The following is a 15,487-nucleotide window of genomic DNA, read 5'->3' as shown; positions in this document are numbered from 1 at the left end:
TTTGGTTGATTCAAAATGGCATCAATTTGTTCTTGTTAACATTGAACGTGCAATTACTTTGGCTAACGTCGCCATTTTCGTTGCTTCTGCATTATTTTCCAGGATTATATCCCACAATGCACCGTACTTCCTGGCTCCAGACCAGCCCATCTTCAGCCATGAATAATAGCCCTGGTAACCAGCCTCCTGCAGTCACAACTCTTATTGTTGTCCAGCAGGCGCCAGACTACTGCAGACTTCACCGCTGCTGTCTTAAACCTCGACTTATTAAAGTCCATTATGTTTTGAAAAAATCGTTAACAAAATTTAATCTATTAATACCAATAACAATTTAACAAAAGGATAAACATGAAAAATTCTGAATAAATGAATAGTACGAATAATGAATAAATGCAAAAAGATAAAAGTGAACAATAATAATGTCAAATGTTACCGACAATACTGCCATCGTTGTTATTTCTACTTACATACTTGTACTACTAGATAGTTTCTCCGTAGCTGTGAGCAAGGACGTGAGTTGTATCATAGATGGTTTATAAATTGTAAAAGTCTATAACGCCAACGTGACTGCAAGGACTTGGGTGCACTCCACAAAACGTTACATGTCTTTGATTGCCGAGCCGCGCCGTGTGTTTATGCGCATGCCCGACATGTTTTTGGCGAAAGGGAAGGAAATTTTGGTCTTGCCAAGGTCGGGTTATTCTATCATGTTTAAGGAATCTCCATGAGGTAAAAGTCTCTCCTCTGTGAACTGACTTTTACCAGAGTGGTTTAAAGGCAGTGGACACTATTGGTAATTACTCAAAATAATTATTAACATAAAACCTTACTTAGTAACAGCTGTTGATAGTATAAAACATTGTGAGAAACGGATCCCTCTGAAGTAATGTAGTTTTTGAGAGGGGAGTAATTTTCCACGAATTTGTTTTCGAGACCTCAGATTTAGAATTTGAGGTCTCGAAATCAAGAATATGAAAGCACCGACTTAGTGTGACAGGGGTGTTTTTTCTTTCATTATTATCTCGCAACTTTGACATCCGATTGAGCTCAAATTTTCACAGGTTTGTTATTTTATGCATATGTTGAGATACACCAAGTGAGAAGACAGGTCTTTGACAATTACCAATAGAGTCCAGTGTCTTTAAGTGCCTTGCCTCTTTATCAAGTTAGTTTTGTTTCAGTGCTTAGAGGTTAAGAGCACCAAATTCAAACTCTGATATTTCTGATTCAGAGTGTTGTTTCGAATCCCCAGCCGTGACACTTGTGTCTTTAAGCAAGACACTTAACTATTGCTTTGTCTTTCGGATGGGACGTAAAGCTGTTGGTCCCATGTGTTGTGTAACCAATGTAAAAGAACCCAGTGCACTTATCGAAAAGAGAAAGGGTTTGCCCTGGTGTTCCTGGCTGTGGCTACTGAATCCGCCGTAGCACCTTGTAAACCCTTATAAGGTGCTACATAGCTGGGTCTCAGAGTTCATCACTGCAATAACCTATCTTTCTGAAAGTTTGTATATACTTTTGCAAAGTTTGCCTTGAGTACCTTGTTTGGTAGACATGTGCACTATATAAGACTTTGATACTATTATTATCAGCAGAGTGTGAATTCGAGTCCCAGTCGTGACAAGCGTGTTCTTACCCTTGTTAGGTTGATACTATGTTGCGCTTTACAAGTATTATATTATTTTATTTAAGTCATTGGGGGTAAAATGGTGTTAAACGTTGCAGCTGCAACTGTCTTTAAACGGTTTAGAAGGAAAAAAAACATGGCTACCAAGTAGAGCCATGTTCAATTGGGTAACGTTTGTTAGTAGTACAAGCAGTAGTAGGAATAAAAAAATGTCACCATGCAGTACTCACAGAACCGCGGCCAGCAATTGTAGCATCAATGACCTATTCCCACCTAGGAATAGTAGAGATTCAGTCTGGTGCCAGTCTCTTTACTCACATCCTTGGCACAGGGCGAGGCAGTGGCCAGCCCCACAGCCTATTAGTACTGGCTTCCCGCCGAGGCGGGTGTCGACTTTCTTGGGGATGCGGAGGTCAATGACCCGCCCGTCACCACACATGCCGTGCTCGTTCCATCCCCACGCAAGAAGAACCTGGTCCTCTGAAATAGCGGAAAAGACAAGATTACTTACTTATTAAAGACACTGCCGTTGAAATCACAAAACTCTTCCTAACTTAAGACTAATCTTAGGACTTAGGACGAGTCCCAACCCTGCACTGTAGAATGCAGACCTAAAGATTAATCCTAAGTTAGGACGAGTTACTCGTCCTAACTCGAGATAAGACGAGTCCTAACTCTTTGTGAAATCAACGGCTGCACACTAACGGTAATTGTCAAAGACCAGTCTTCTTAATAAACACCCTTGTCATACGAAGTTGTGTGTTTTCAGATGCTTGTTCTGGGGGGTCCAAGAACAACAGGCTAGTTTTATTCTTATATGCCAAGTTCTTCTTGAGTTATTGCTCAAACAACATTTTAATTAGTATTGTAAGGGTCGTGGATTTGAATCCCACCCAAGTAATATGCCAGTAATTTGTTCACAGAACTCAGGAAAGTTCTGAATATACAGTGCTTTAAACACACATCGGTCAATATGGCTAAGATCAAAATGGGTATTCACGGTCAATATGGCTAAGATCAAAATGGGTATTCTTTATCCCCGATGCAAATTGAACATCCACAAAAAGAAAGATAAGCCCTTTTATGTTTCTCAAGAATCTTGATTTTTTTTTACCTGTAATTGCCAAGTTGTGCTCCGCTCCACATGCGACCTCAAACAAATCAAAACAAGATTGTATGATAAAATTTGCACTATACAAAAAAGGGTTGGTTCATGCAATATGCAAAAAGGAGGTGCAGGAGAAGCCGATGCATTTCTAGAGTTGTAAAATCAAACTGACTCATAGCTACCGCAGAATCTCAGTGTTCTAGTTGGTAAGACACTGCTCTAGAATTGCAAGGGTCGTGTGCTCGAATCCTACCCGAGTAACATGCCTGTGATTTTTAGTTTTCACATGATTCGGGAAAGTACTGAGTATACAGTGCTTTAAACACACATCGGTGTATGGGGTGGTAATACCAAAATTAATAGTCTTTATCCCTGATGCAAATTTAACATCCATAACGTTGCGGTACCCGCTGCTCAAAACATAAGATTCAAACTGCCTCTAGCTACCAGGCACTCTCGGTGGTCTAGTTGGTAAGACACTGCTCTAGAAAGTACTGAGTGTATAAGGGTAAACCCAAAATTAATAGTCTTTATCCCTGATGCAAATTTAACATCCATAACGTTGCGGTACCCGCTGCTAAAAACATAAGATTCTAACTGCCTCTAGCTACCAGGCACTCTCGGTGGTCTAGTTGGTAAGACACTGCTCTAGAAAGTACTGAGTGTATAAGGGTAAACCCAAAATTAATAGTCTTATCCCTGATGCAAATTTAACATCCATAACGTTGCGGTACCCGCTGCTAAAAACATAAGATTCTAACTGCCTCTAGCTACCAGGCACTCTCGGTGGTCTAGTTGGTAAGACACTGCTCTAGAAAGTACTGAGTGTATAAGGGTAAACCCAAAATTAATAGTCTTTATCCCCGATGCAAATTTAACATCCATAACGTTGCGGTACCCGCTGCTAAAAACATAGGATTCAAACTGCCTCTAGCTACCAGGCACTCTCGGTGGTCTAGTTGGTAAGACACTGCTCTAGAAAGTACTGAGTGTATAAGGGTAAACCCAAAATTAATAGTCTTTATCCCCGATGCAAATTTAACATCCATAACGTTGCGGTACCCGCTGCTAAAAACATAGGATTCAAACTGCCTCTAGCTACCAAGCAATCTCGGTGGTCTAGTTGGTAAGACACTGCTCTAGAAAGTATACAGTGCTAATACACACCAGTGTGTATGGGTCAAACCAAAATTAACAGTCTTATCCCCGATGCAAATTTAACATCCATAACGTTGCGGTACCCGCTGCTAAAAACATAAGATTCTAACTGCCTCTAGCTACCAGGCACTCTCGGTGGTCTAGTTGGTAAGACACTGCTCTAGAAGGTACTGAGTGTATAAGGGTAAAACCAAATTAATAGTCTTATCCCTGATGCAAATTTAACATCCATAACGTTGCGGTACCCGCTGCTAAAAACATAAGATTCTAACTGCCTCTAGCTACCAGGCACTCTCGGTGGTCTAGTTGGTAAGACACTGCTCTAGAAAGTACTGAGTGTATAAGGGTAAACCCAAAATTAATAGTCTTTATCCCTGATGCAAATTTAACATCCATAACGTTGCGGTACCCGCTGCTAAAAACATAAGATTCTAACTGCCTCTAGCTACCAGGCACTCTCGGTGGTCTAGTTGGTAAGACACTGCTCTAGAAAGTATACAGTGCTAATACACACCAGTGTGTATGGGTCAAACCAAAATTAACAGTCTTATCCCCGATGCAAATTTAACATCCATAACGTTGCGGTACCCGCTGCTCAAAACATAAGATTCTAACTGCCTCTAGCTACCAGGCACTCTCGGTGGTCTAGTTGGTAAGACACTGCTCTAGAAAGTATACAGTGCTAATACACACCAGTGTGTATGGGTCAAACCAAAATTAACAGTCTTATCCCCGATGCAAATTTAACATCCATAACGTTGCGGTACCCGCTGCTAAAAACATAAGATTCTAACTGCCTCTAGCTACCAGGCACTCTCGGTGGTCTAGTTGGTAAGACACTGCTCTAGAAAGTACTGAGTGTATAAGGGTAAACCCAAAATTAATAGTCTTTATCCCTGATGCAAATTTAACATCCATAACGTTGCGGTACCCGCTGCTAAAAACATAAGATTCTAACTGCCTCTAGCTACCAGGCACTCTCGGTGGTCTAGTTGGTAAGACACTGCTCTAGAAGGTACTGAGTGTATAAGGGTAAAACCAAAATTAATAGTCTTATCCCCGATGCAAATTTAACATCCATAACGTTGCGGTACCCGCTGCTAAAAACATAAGATTCTAACTGCCTCTAGCTACCAGGCACTCTCGGTGGTCTAGTTGGTAAGACACTGCTCTAGAAGGTACTGAGTGTATAAGGGTAAACCCAAAATTAATAGTCTTTATCCCTGATGCAAATTTAACATCCATAACGTTGCGGTACCCGCTGCTAAAAACATAAGATTCTAACTGCCTCTAGCTACCAGGCACTCTCGGTGGTCTAGTTGGTAAGACACTGCTCTAGAAAGTATACAGTGCTAATACACACCAGTGTGTATGGGTCAAACCAAAATTAAAATTCCTTATCCCCGATTCAAATTAAACATCTTTAATTGCAAATTACCAAATAAAATATTACAATACCTGAGTGCAATTCTTGAGTAGCGGCACTTCCTCCGGGACACAGCTATTCTTGCTGGTACTCCGCGCTGCACTGTCCCCGCTAGCGTCTACTTCCTCCTCTTCAGCTTCATCACTTCCCTCGGACTCGGTTAGCCGTCCGAGCTGGCCGTAATCATTACGCCCCCATGAGACCACGGTACGGTCATCTGTGTTTCACACAATGATACCAAATTAAAATCATTATGATGTCTGCTTGTGTGTGATGCTACGAGTGTTACATTTGAGTACTTTTCAGTTAAAGACAATAGTCACTATTGGTAATTGTCAAAGACCAGTCTTCTCACTTAGTGTCATTGTATCTCAACATATGCAAAAAATAAAACTCAATTTGAGCTTAATTGGTTGATGAAGTTGCGAGATAATATTGAAATAACAAACACCTTATCACACAAAATTGTGGGCTTTCAGATGCTTGAATTCGAGACCTCAAATTCAAAATCTGAGGTCTCAAAATCAAAATTTGCAGAAAATTATTTGTCTTTCTTGAACACTACCTCACTTCAGAAGGAGCCGTTTCTCACAATGTTTTATACTATCAACCTCTCCCCATTACTCGTTACCAAGTAAGGTTTTTTGCTAATGATTATTTTGAGTAATTACCAATAGTGTCCACTGCCTTTAAGTACCAAGTAATGTCGAGTACGAGGGTGACCGAAGAATACTACAATCCCAGCCATATCTCTTAAGGCAACAACCCCGTTCAATTGGCTCTCATTGCGCGGTCTGCGCTACGGCTCCGGTTAACAAAATTGTAGTCCAGTACTTTTGAGTGTGATGTATCAGGTCCTGACAAGTGATAGGGTGGCCGAGTGGTTCTTGGGTACAAGTACTCTGGCCATCTAGGACAAGTGCAAGTGTCTCAAAAACATTGATACCTCAAAGGGAGCCGAGGGAGCCGTTTCTCACAATGTTTTATACTATCAACAGCTCTCCATTGCTCGTTACCAACTTCGCCTTAATGCTAACAATTATTTTGAGTAATTACCAATAGCTGAATAGTGTCCAGTGCCTTTAAAACAATTGAACAGTTTCAAAAATCAAAGGTATATGTTCCCTTTAAGGCTCTACACTGTCAACTTACCTAAGATTGCTACCATATGCGTCCATCCGGAGTGAATCCTTGAGACCGATCTACCACCAAACAGCTCCCTACTTAAACACTTAGGCTTGGGTATGATGTCCTTCTTGCCTCCAGTCTCGCCAGAAGGCTCCACTCCGAGCTGCCCACGTTTGTTTTCTCCCCAGACATATAAAAGTCCTTCATCTACAGCAACAAAAACAAAAAAGTTCATGAGGGAAATTTTTCACGTACATAATAGTAATCAATTGAATCCGCCTCCAAAGTGCTAAGCAGCATGCAGCATAATAGTCCATCTTTCTCCAGAAGACGATCACAGCATACTGATCGAAACGTCGAGTTGAAACCAACCGTTCTTTTCAGAAACACACCAACTCATTTAGAGATACTCATTACATGGTGCTACTGCAAACCTTTCCATATCGTATTTCCACCATGCACAGTTTTAAATCCTACAAATCATTTTAATGTTTCCACGTTTGTTTAATAACTTCAACTACTTGAAATCTGAGGGAAAACGATTCAAAAAAAGAAAGCAAAACAAAATAGTCCACTAACTTCCCCACTCCTTTGTGCACTAATTTCCCAATAGGGTTTGTGTACAGGATTAAAGTTTTTACCCACAGAGGGCACTATTTTAATAATTTAAATAACTCACTAGTGTGCAAGGGTTGCCCTTGACGAATTACACATACATGTCAGGACTATCAGAAGTACATCTGGGCAATAATTCAGGAAGTTTCAGAGGGCAGAATACAACACTAAAAAACTAGCGCCCTTTGTGATGATTATCCCACACAAACAACATAACATGCCTGCACAATGGCATGCAACAAAATCCCTCGTTGTATTCTTTATCATTTGGCAAGGTGTGTGGAGGGACCAGAATGGGGGTTAGGGATTGGTTGGCAGGGTGTGTAGAGGGACCCGAATTGGGGTTAGGGAGTGTTTGGCAAGGTGTGTAGAGGGACCCGAATGGGGGTTAGGGAGTGTTTTGCAGGGTGTGTAGAGGGACCCGAATGGGGGTTAGGGAGTGTTTTGCAGGGTGTGTAGAGGGACCCGAATGGGGGTTAGGGAGTGTTTGGCAAGGTGTGTAGAGGGACCCGATGGGGGTTAGGGAGTGTTTGGCAAGGTGTGTAGAGGGACCCGAATGGGGGGTTAGGGAGTGTTTTGCAGGGTGTGTAGAGGGACCCGAATGGGGGTTAGGGAGTGTTTGGCAGGGTGTGTAGAGGGACCCGAATGGGGGTTAGGGAGTGTTTGGCAAGGTGTGTAGAGGGACCCAAATGGGGGTTAGGGAGTGACAACATGGATAAAGTAGTATGAAATCACGTGTTGAATGAATCGAAAGGTACTATAGCGATATACAGTACATAAACACTTACCTGATAATGCGACGCTGTGGTTTGCCCCAGCGGCAGCTTGCACAATCTTCACCTCTTCTTCACCAAAGTCCACTAAAAATCAAAATCAAAACTTAGTCAGACTTAGATATCAGTAAAACATTATTATGTAAATTGTGTCTTCGCAGTTTTTTGTTCCAAATATAAACGTTTTAAGGAGACACAATTTGCAAACTTCTGCATCAATGATGTATCAGGTCAGCTAACGGTTGATCAAACTCTGTGCCAACATATCTCACACTTTTCAGTCTCCCCAAGTAAGCTTGGGCGATATCACGATATTATCGAATATCGCGATATTAATTTGGAAACGATTTCGGTTCGATTTGCTTTAAATCGAAATATCGATATATTGCGATATATCGCGATATATCGTGATATCGATTAAGTATCGCAATATCGCGATGTATTTCCTAGCGGAGTAAAACCAGAAGAATAGGTCATTACATTGTATAACACCTCTCTTATGCTATGACTGTCTCTTCTACAACTTTCACTGGGAGTTTGAAGACTGATGATGTCAAATTTAATTAATCGCGATTATATCGAATATCGCGATATATTATCTGCGATATATCGTGAATAAAATAATTTGATATCGCCCAAGCTTATCCCTAAGTTTCAACTAGAGCAGGCCAGTCGTAACGTTGAGACCAATTAGGAACTCATTCTGCAACAGTGAAGGTAATACGCCTCTCTTAATATTTATGCATGAGGTACGTCACAATGCTAACTCAAAACGAGGCGATGGGCGCAGCCACTGCACGTGATGGGGAACGTGTGCCCATAGCCTCATTTTGGGTAAGAATTATGACGTCATGCATAATTAAGAGAGGAGTATAATGAGAAGTCCACGCGATCCACTAAAGCAAAAGTAGTAGCCCCGCAAATTGTCTACATTCCGCCCGGGTAGTACTTAAGGAACACTTTGCCTTGGAACAGTCGAGTTGGTCTTTGAAAAGCGTTTGTCTCCGTTTGTTATAAAATGCATGTGGTTAGAAAGATGTTGTATTTTAATACAATGATCCACACAAACATGCCTCAAAGTTGCACGGTTTTCCTTTTAACTCGTTTGACTAACACGGTCGGCCATTTATGCGAGTCAAATTTTTTACTCACATAAATGGCCGACCGTGTCAGTTCGCAAAGTATGAGGTAAACCACGCAATTTGGAAGCAAATTTGTGTGAATCATTGTATTCTACTTTTAAAACATCTTTACAATCTTATGCATTTTCTAACAAGCGGTTACAAATGCTTTTTATAGACCAACTCGTCCGATCCAAGGCAACGTGTTCCTTTAATAAGCAGGATAGTTCTTTTGCAGAACTGAGAAGTCTCTCCCTAATTCCGAAAAATCCATTCAGCAGCAGTAGAATATATAGCAAGTCAAGTTCTGTAAGGAACATAATCACCCCGCAAGTAGATACACATGGCGTTACCACAAGCTAAATATACATCAAACTTCATGTTGTCACCATTGTCACAAAGATCCACCCAACTTTTAAATGACAATTACTATTTTATAGGCAGGGGCCATTATCTTGATAGCTGCATTTTGCGTTTCACGTAATATACACGCCCTTTTCCAATGTAAAAACATGATATGCAGTAGGGTGTTTAAGCAGGACATCTCACTTTTAGGTTTTATGAAGAGACTGTTATCTTTGACTAATTACTATGGCAATTAGCCAATATAAAAGACACTAGTTAGTCAACGAACGATAGGTCTTTAAAATGAAAACCATAGCTTAAAGACACTGGACACTAGTTGTAATTGTCAAAGACCAGTCTTCTCACTTGGTGTATCTCAATATATGCACAAAATAACAAACCTGTGAAAATTTCAACTCAATTGGTCCTCGAATGCAAGATAAAAATGGAAGAAAAACACCCTTGTCACATGAAGTTGCAGATACTTGATTTCGGGACCTCAAAAGCAAATTTTGAGGTCTTGAAATCAAAATCAAATATTTAAGTGGAAAATGACATATCTTTCTCAAAAACTACGTGACTTCAGAGGGAGCCTTTCTTCACAAAGTTTTATACTATCAACAGCTCTCCATTGCAGTTTTACAGTTTTAAGCCAAGCACAATGAAAAAAGGTAAATCTCAATCAAGCAATTGGAAAATGTGGGTCTTCGTAAAAATGGTTTCCATGTGCTTACCTCTTTCAGGTTTATTTGACCTCTCTGGCGTCTGACCCACTGACCCTTGACCTCCTGTCTGGGTCTCGAGCCTTCCAAGTTGACCTTTGGATCCACTCCCCCACGACCAGACCTGGCCATTTTCCGTTACGGCCAGTGAATGCCTGAGACCAGCGGCAATATCTGTAATCTTATAACCTGGGGGAAATTCCTGCAAAATAATATGGAATTAGAATACTGTAAGAAACCTAAGTGGGGTAAAGTGTCGGACTTAAAGGCACTGGACACGTTTGGTAATTATCAACGACCAGTATTCTCACTTGGTGTATCCCAACATATCATATGCATACAAAAACAACTCTGTGAAAATTTTGACTCAATTTGTCATCAAAGTTGCAAGAGAATAATCAAAGAAAAAATATCCTTGTTGCACCACTTTGTGTGCTTTCAGATGCTTAGTAAAAGGCTGTAGGCTTGAAGTCTTTTATTATTTGGATAAGAAATTACCCCTTTCTCAAAAACTTTGTACTTCAGAGGGAGCCGTTTCTCATAATGTTTTATACTATCAACAGCTCCCCACTGCTTGTTTCCGAGTGTGTTTCTATGGCAACAAATTTCTTGAGTAAATTAGTTTCAGGCTTAGGAGATCTATCATTTAAACACAAAAGACACTATTGGTAATTGTCAAAGACAAGTCTTCTCCCATGGTGTATCTCAACATATGCATAAAATAACAAACCTGTGAAAATTTGAGCTCAATTGGTCATCAAAGTTGCAAGATAATAATGAAAGAAGAAACACCCTTGTCACACGAAGTTGTGTGCTTTCAGATGCTTGATTTTGAGACCTCAAATTCTAAACTTGAGGTCTCGAAATCAAATTCATGGAAAATTACTTATTTCTCGTAAACTACGTCACTTCAGAGGGAGCCGCTTCTCACAATGTTTTATACCATCAACCATTACTCATAATCAAGTAAGGTTTTAAATGCTAATAATTATTTTGATTGATTACCAATAGTGTCCACTGCCTTTAACATTTTAGACATCATTGTGTGGCATTAAAGAAAATTTGAAGGATGAAGGAAATTTTGAGGATTTGGAAAACTTACACCTATTCTGGCAGGACAATTTGTCGTGTGGGCAAGTTGACCAAACATATTGGAGCCCCAGGAGTACAAACTTCCTGCATCTGGAAAATCACAATATCAAATATTTTAGTAGAAAATTACTTCTTTCTCGAAAATTATGTTACTTCAGACGGAGCCAATTCTCACATTTTGATGTTAAATTTGCATCAGGGATAAAGAATATTAATTGTTTTTTTTACCCATGCACCGATGTGTGTTAGCACTGTATACTCAGTACTTTCCCGAGTCCTGTGAAAAAAAAACACCTTTGTCACACGGAGTTGTGTGCTTTCAGATGCTTGATTTCGAGACCTCAAAATCTAATTCTTAGGTTTCAAAATCGAATCCGTGGAAAATTACTTCTTTCTCGAAAACTACGTTACACCAGATGGAGCCGTTTCCCACAATGTTTTATACTATCAACCGCTCTCCATTGCTTGTTACCAAGTAAGCTTTTATGCTAACAATTATTTTGAGTAATTACCAATAGTGTCCAGTGCCTTTAAGTGCCTTGCTTAAAAACACGCTTGTCACGACTGCTGATTAGAAACACCACAGTTTGAATTTGGTGCTCTTAGGTAATGACACGCAACTAACTTGATAAAGAGGCACAGGCACTTATGGAAAAACACCCTGGGGTGGCTTCACAAAGAGTTAGGACTAGTCTTATCTCGAGTTAGGACCAGTTACTCCTCCTAACTTAGGACTATCCATGCAATTTGTGTATCTCCTAGGACTAGTCCTAAGTTCGAACTAGTCCTAACTCTTTGTGAAATCGACCCCTGGTCAAAGTCACTTCAAAGAGGAAAACATTTTCCCTCATAGAGATTCCTAAAACATGATAGATAATAGGAGACTTTCCAACGCTAGGTGGCAGCAGACATACCGGGTAAATTTCCATTGTTTACGTAGTTCTGAACATGCGCATAATTCTGAGAACAATGGATTTACCCGGTAAGTCTGCTGCCCTCTATCGTCCCAGAAAGTCTCCCATTACCCGACCCTAACAAGACCAAAATTTCCTTCCGCTTTGGCCAAAAACACGATGGGCATGCGCATAAACACACCAATAGTGTCCAGTGCCTTTAACTACTGTTGATAATTATCAATAAACAAATAAATAAATAAACAAACAAATCAATCAAAACCCTCACCTGTTATTGCTAGAGTGTGATCCCAGCCACACGCTATCTTAGTAACAAACGGAACCTCTGGCACCTCAACGAGTCTGTACATATTTTGCGTGTGGCCTAAACCAAGCTGGCCTTTGAAGTTACTGCCACACATGAAGACTTTACCTTTATCTGTCATGCAAAAAATTCAAAACAAGAAAATAGAATCAGCTTTTATAGAATCCAAGTCATGACATTATACCCTTTCGGTACAGGAAAAAAAAAAAAAGTTCACAGATTTACAAATAATTTAAAGGGTTTACAGAAGGTAATGGTGAAAGACTTCTCTTGAAATATTGTTCCATGAAATGCTTTACTTTTTGAGAAAACATTAAAACAATATAAATTCTCGTTAGCGAGAATTACGGATTTATTTTAAACACATGTCATGACACGGCAAAACGCGCGGAAACAAGAATGGGTTTTCCCGTTATTTTCTCCCGACTCCGATGACCGATTGAACCTAAATTCTCACAGGTTTGTTATTTTATATATTAGTTGTGATACACGAAGTGTGGGACTTGGACAATACTGTTTACCGAAAGTGTATAATGGCTTTAATCAAGACACTTAACCATTACATGTATGCTTCGTCCTGTGTGTTGTGTAACGCACTTAAAATAACCCAGTGCCCTTATCGACAAGAGAAGGGGTTCACCCACGTGTTCATGGTTTGATTGGCTGCATATTGTGCCACAGCAACTCGTAAACCATAACAGGATACTCTGAAAAGGAGTAGGTCGTATAATACAAACATAGCCCCGCACATGCGTTGCAGGAGTACACTGAATGTTGAAGTGCCTTGAGCGCCACTGAGTGACGGATATAAGAGGTGGAAACCAGATATAGGATGCGTTAGCTTTCCTGGTTCGACCCCGGTCTGCCACGGTACGTTCGATCAGCTTTAAACCTCATTACAGGGGCTCACTCGGGTCAGCCCCAAGTTCCCTGCTTGCGGAGTGGGTCACTTGGGTCTGGCCCCAGGTGCACGACTACACCACGAGAGGGTGAGTTTTCGTTCGATTAGCTCTTGTCAGGGGCTCACCCAAGTGAGCATCGTGGGGTCGACCCGGGGGAAGCTAATTGAAGTCACCCATTAACACCAGCCTGATTAGCCATATTGGAATGATGTTGACTACCTACAGCAGTTGAAGCGCCTCGAGTGTCACTGAGTGACAGAAAGGAGCGCTATCATGTAATAAGAAGCCACTAATATTACTATAAGTATTATTTGGCCAAGGAAAAACCAGATATAAACACCAGCCTGATGAGTCAATATAGACGATGTGACCTCTGGCGTCACGCAAAAACCATAACACGATTTGTGCGCATACCGCCAGGCAGAACCTCTGTGTTTTGGCAGCCAGCTAGAAAGTGTAGGCAATCCTTTTTGCCCAGCGAAACATGACGTATACAGTGTTTTGTCAACGGAGGGCAGTTTGAATGTATGTAAACATAGGTCACATCGTCTATTGGAATGAGGTTGGATACCTGCAGGGCCCAATTTCATAGAGCTGCTAAGCACAAAAATATGCTTAGCATGAAATTTTTGCCTTGATAAAAAACAGGATTACCAATCAAATTTTCACATGATTTTCAGAATACGCAAACATCAGGTGAATAGCAGTAACGAGCAATTAATGCGCCAAATGGAAATTTGGCTGGTAATCCTGTTTTTATCAGCGAAGAAATTTCATGCTAAGCAAATTTTTGTGCTTAGCAGCTCTATGAAATTGTGCTTGTTAACTCACTCGTCAATAAGGCAGTGTGTCCTGCTCCTCCAGCGACTGCTGTTACACCCTCTGGGGGATGCACAATGACTTCTGGAATGAGGCAGTCCCTGTTATGACCCAATGCCAACTGCCCAAAGCTATTTGCCCCCTGTAAAAACAAATAACAATCAAAACATATAACTTATAATTTGCTCTGGATAACTAGTTAGTAGTAGTAGTAGAGACGTCTCCAGTTTGCTGGCCACTGTTTGCATACAGCTTATCAACCTATATGTGGTCCAGTGGTTAGACTGCTTGACTTGCAATTACAAGGTCATGGGTTTGAATCCTACCAAGCTAACCACTGTTTTTGCAATAATCGACAAGACTAGTTAGAAATAGAATATGAACTTTATGAGATTACATCTACTCTATCCTATAAAAGACAGTCTGACTGAGGTCAATTTATTGATTTGTGAAAATCATAACAATACTATTATATTACAATTAAATAACATTAACAAACCAATGTTTGTGTATGGAATTTGGAAATGAGAGAGATTGGCTGCTAGTGCAACTGCTAGTGCTAGTGTTACTAGCTCAATATTTGTATCCCCAGTTTGGCGGGTTCTGACCATGGCTAATTCTACCTCCATGTTCTGTATAATGTTCTGACCATCGCCCGATTTGTTTTTATTAAAAAATATGTGTATACTTGTGTGATGGAGGGGGCGGGGCTAGAGAGGGGCATCTTGCTTGTTTAGTTTTCTATTGTAAAAATTGTATTACTATTTTGTACACACAAAAAATCATCCAATATTAATATTATGCAAATTTTAGCAAGCAACATAAAATAATACATGCTATATAAACACTGTTCAAATGTCACAAATAAGAAAACGTCATTGATTTTTACTATTGTATTGTTCGAAATACGGTTGCACAGTTGGCACAAAAGCTGTCAAAAAATATGGCTTGTTGTTTTTGTTGAACAGCTCAGCAGCTCAGCTGCTCAGCATGCGCGTATAATACTTAGTACAGCAAATTACAGCTGCTCACTTTTTGAGTTACAAAAACAGCCAATTACTCAGTTATGCTTGCTGATAATCGTACTGTTATCAGCAAATATTAATTAATGGTTAATAATCAGCAGTACCTCCAGCCAACTGACAAATTGCGACTTGAAGTAGAGACATTTAAGGATTGTTTTAAAGATTTTATTTCAACTTACCCAGGACAACAAATTTCTACTGGAGGCAGCCATGTTGACATCCCACAGTCCCTTTCGTTTCGGGATTTCACGATATGCAAATATGGACTGATCACGTGTACGGATGATCGTTCTGTGATTGGTTAGACTAACTGATGGCTCATTTTGTCAGTGTGGAAACATCATTCATCTCATGGAAATAATTTACTAAAATCATCAATTTCTCAACGATTTAATTATAAAGACTTCA

At 40.3% G+C, this 15,487-nt stretch overlaps 1 protein-coding gene across 1 annotated transcript; it reads right to left on the bottom strand.

The window, feature by feature from the left end:
* Positions 1-1,554: 1,554 nt before the first annotated feature.
* Positions 1,555-15,361, bottom strand: LOC117305196 (secretion-regulating guanine nucleotide exchange factor-like). The gene is made up of 10 exons (XM_033790011.1): positions 15,259-15,361; positions 14,067-14,196; positions 12,298-12,447; positions 11,126-11,205; positions 10,036-10,225; positions 7,851-7,922; positions 6,472-6,654; positions 5,352-5,536; positions 2,742-2,778; positions 1,555-2,107 (listed from the first exon to the last, which is right to left on the bottom strand). The coding sequence occupies exons 1-10, from the start codon at positions 15,289-15,291 to the stop codon at positions 1,938-1,940; spliced, it is 1,230 nt and encodes a 409-aa protein (XP_033645902.1). The 5' UTR covers positions 15,292-15,361; the 3' UTR covers positions 1,555-1,937.
* Positions 15,362-15,487: the final 126 nt, after the last annotated feature.

The sequence above is a fragment of the Asterias rubens genome, chromosome 22 (assembly GCF_902459465.1).
Source record: "Asterias rubens chromosome 22, eAstRub1.3, whole genome shotgun sequence".
Lineage (NCBI taxonomy): Eukaryota > Metazoa > Echinodermata > Asteroidea > Forcipulatida > Asteriidae > Asterias > Asterias rubens.
This window is presented reverse-complemented; position numbering and strand designations above follow the sequence as displayed.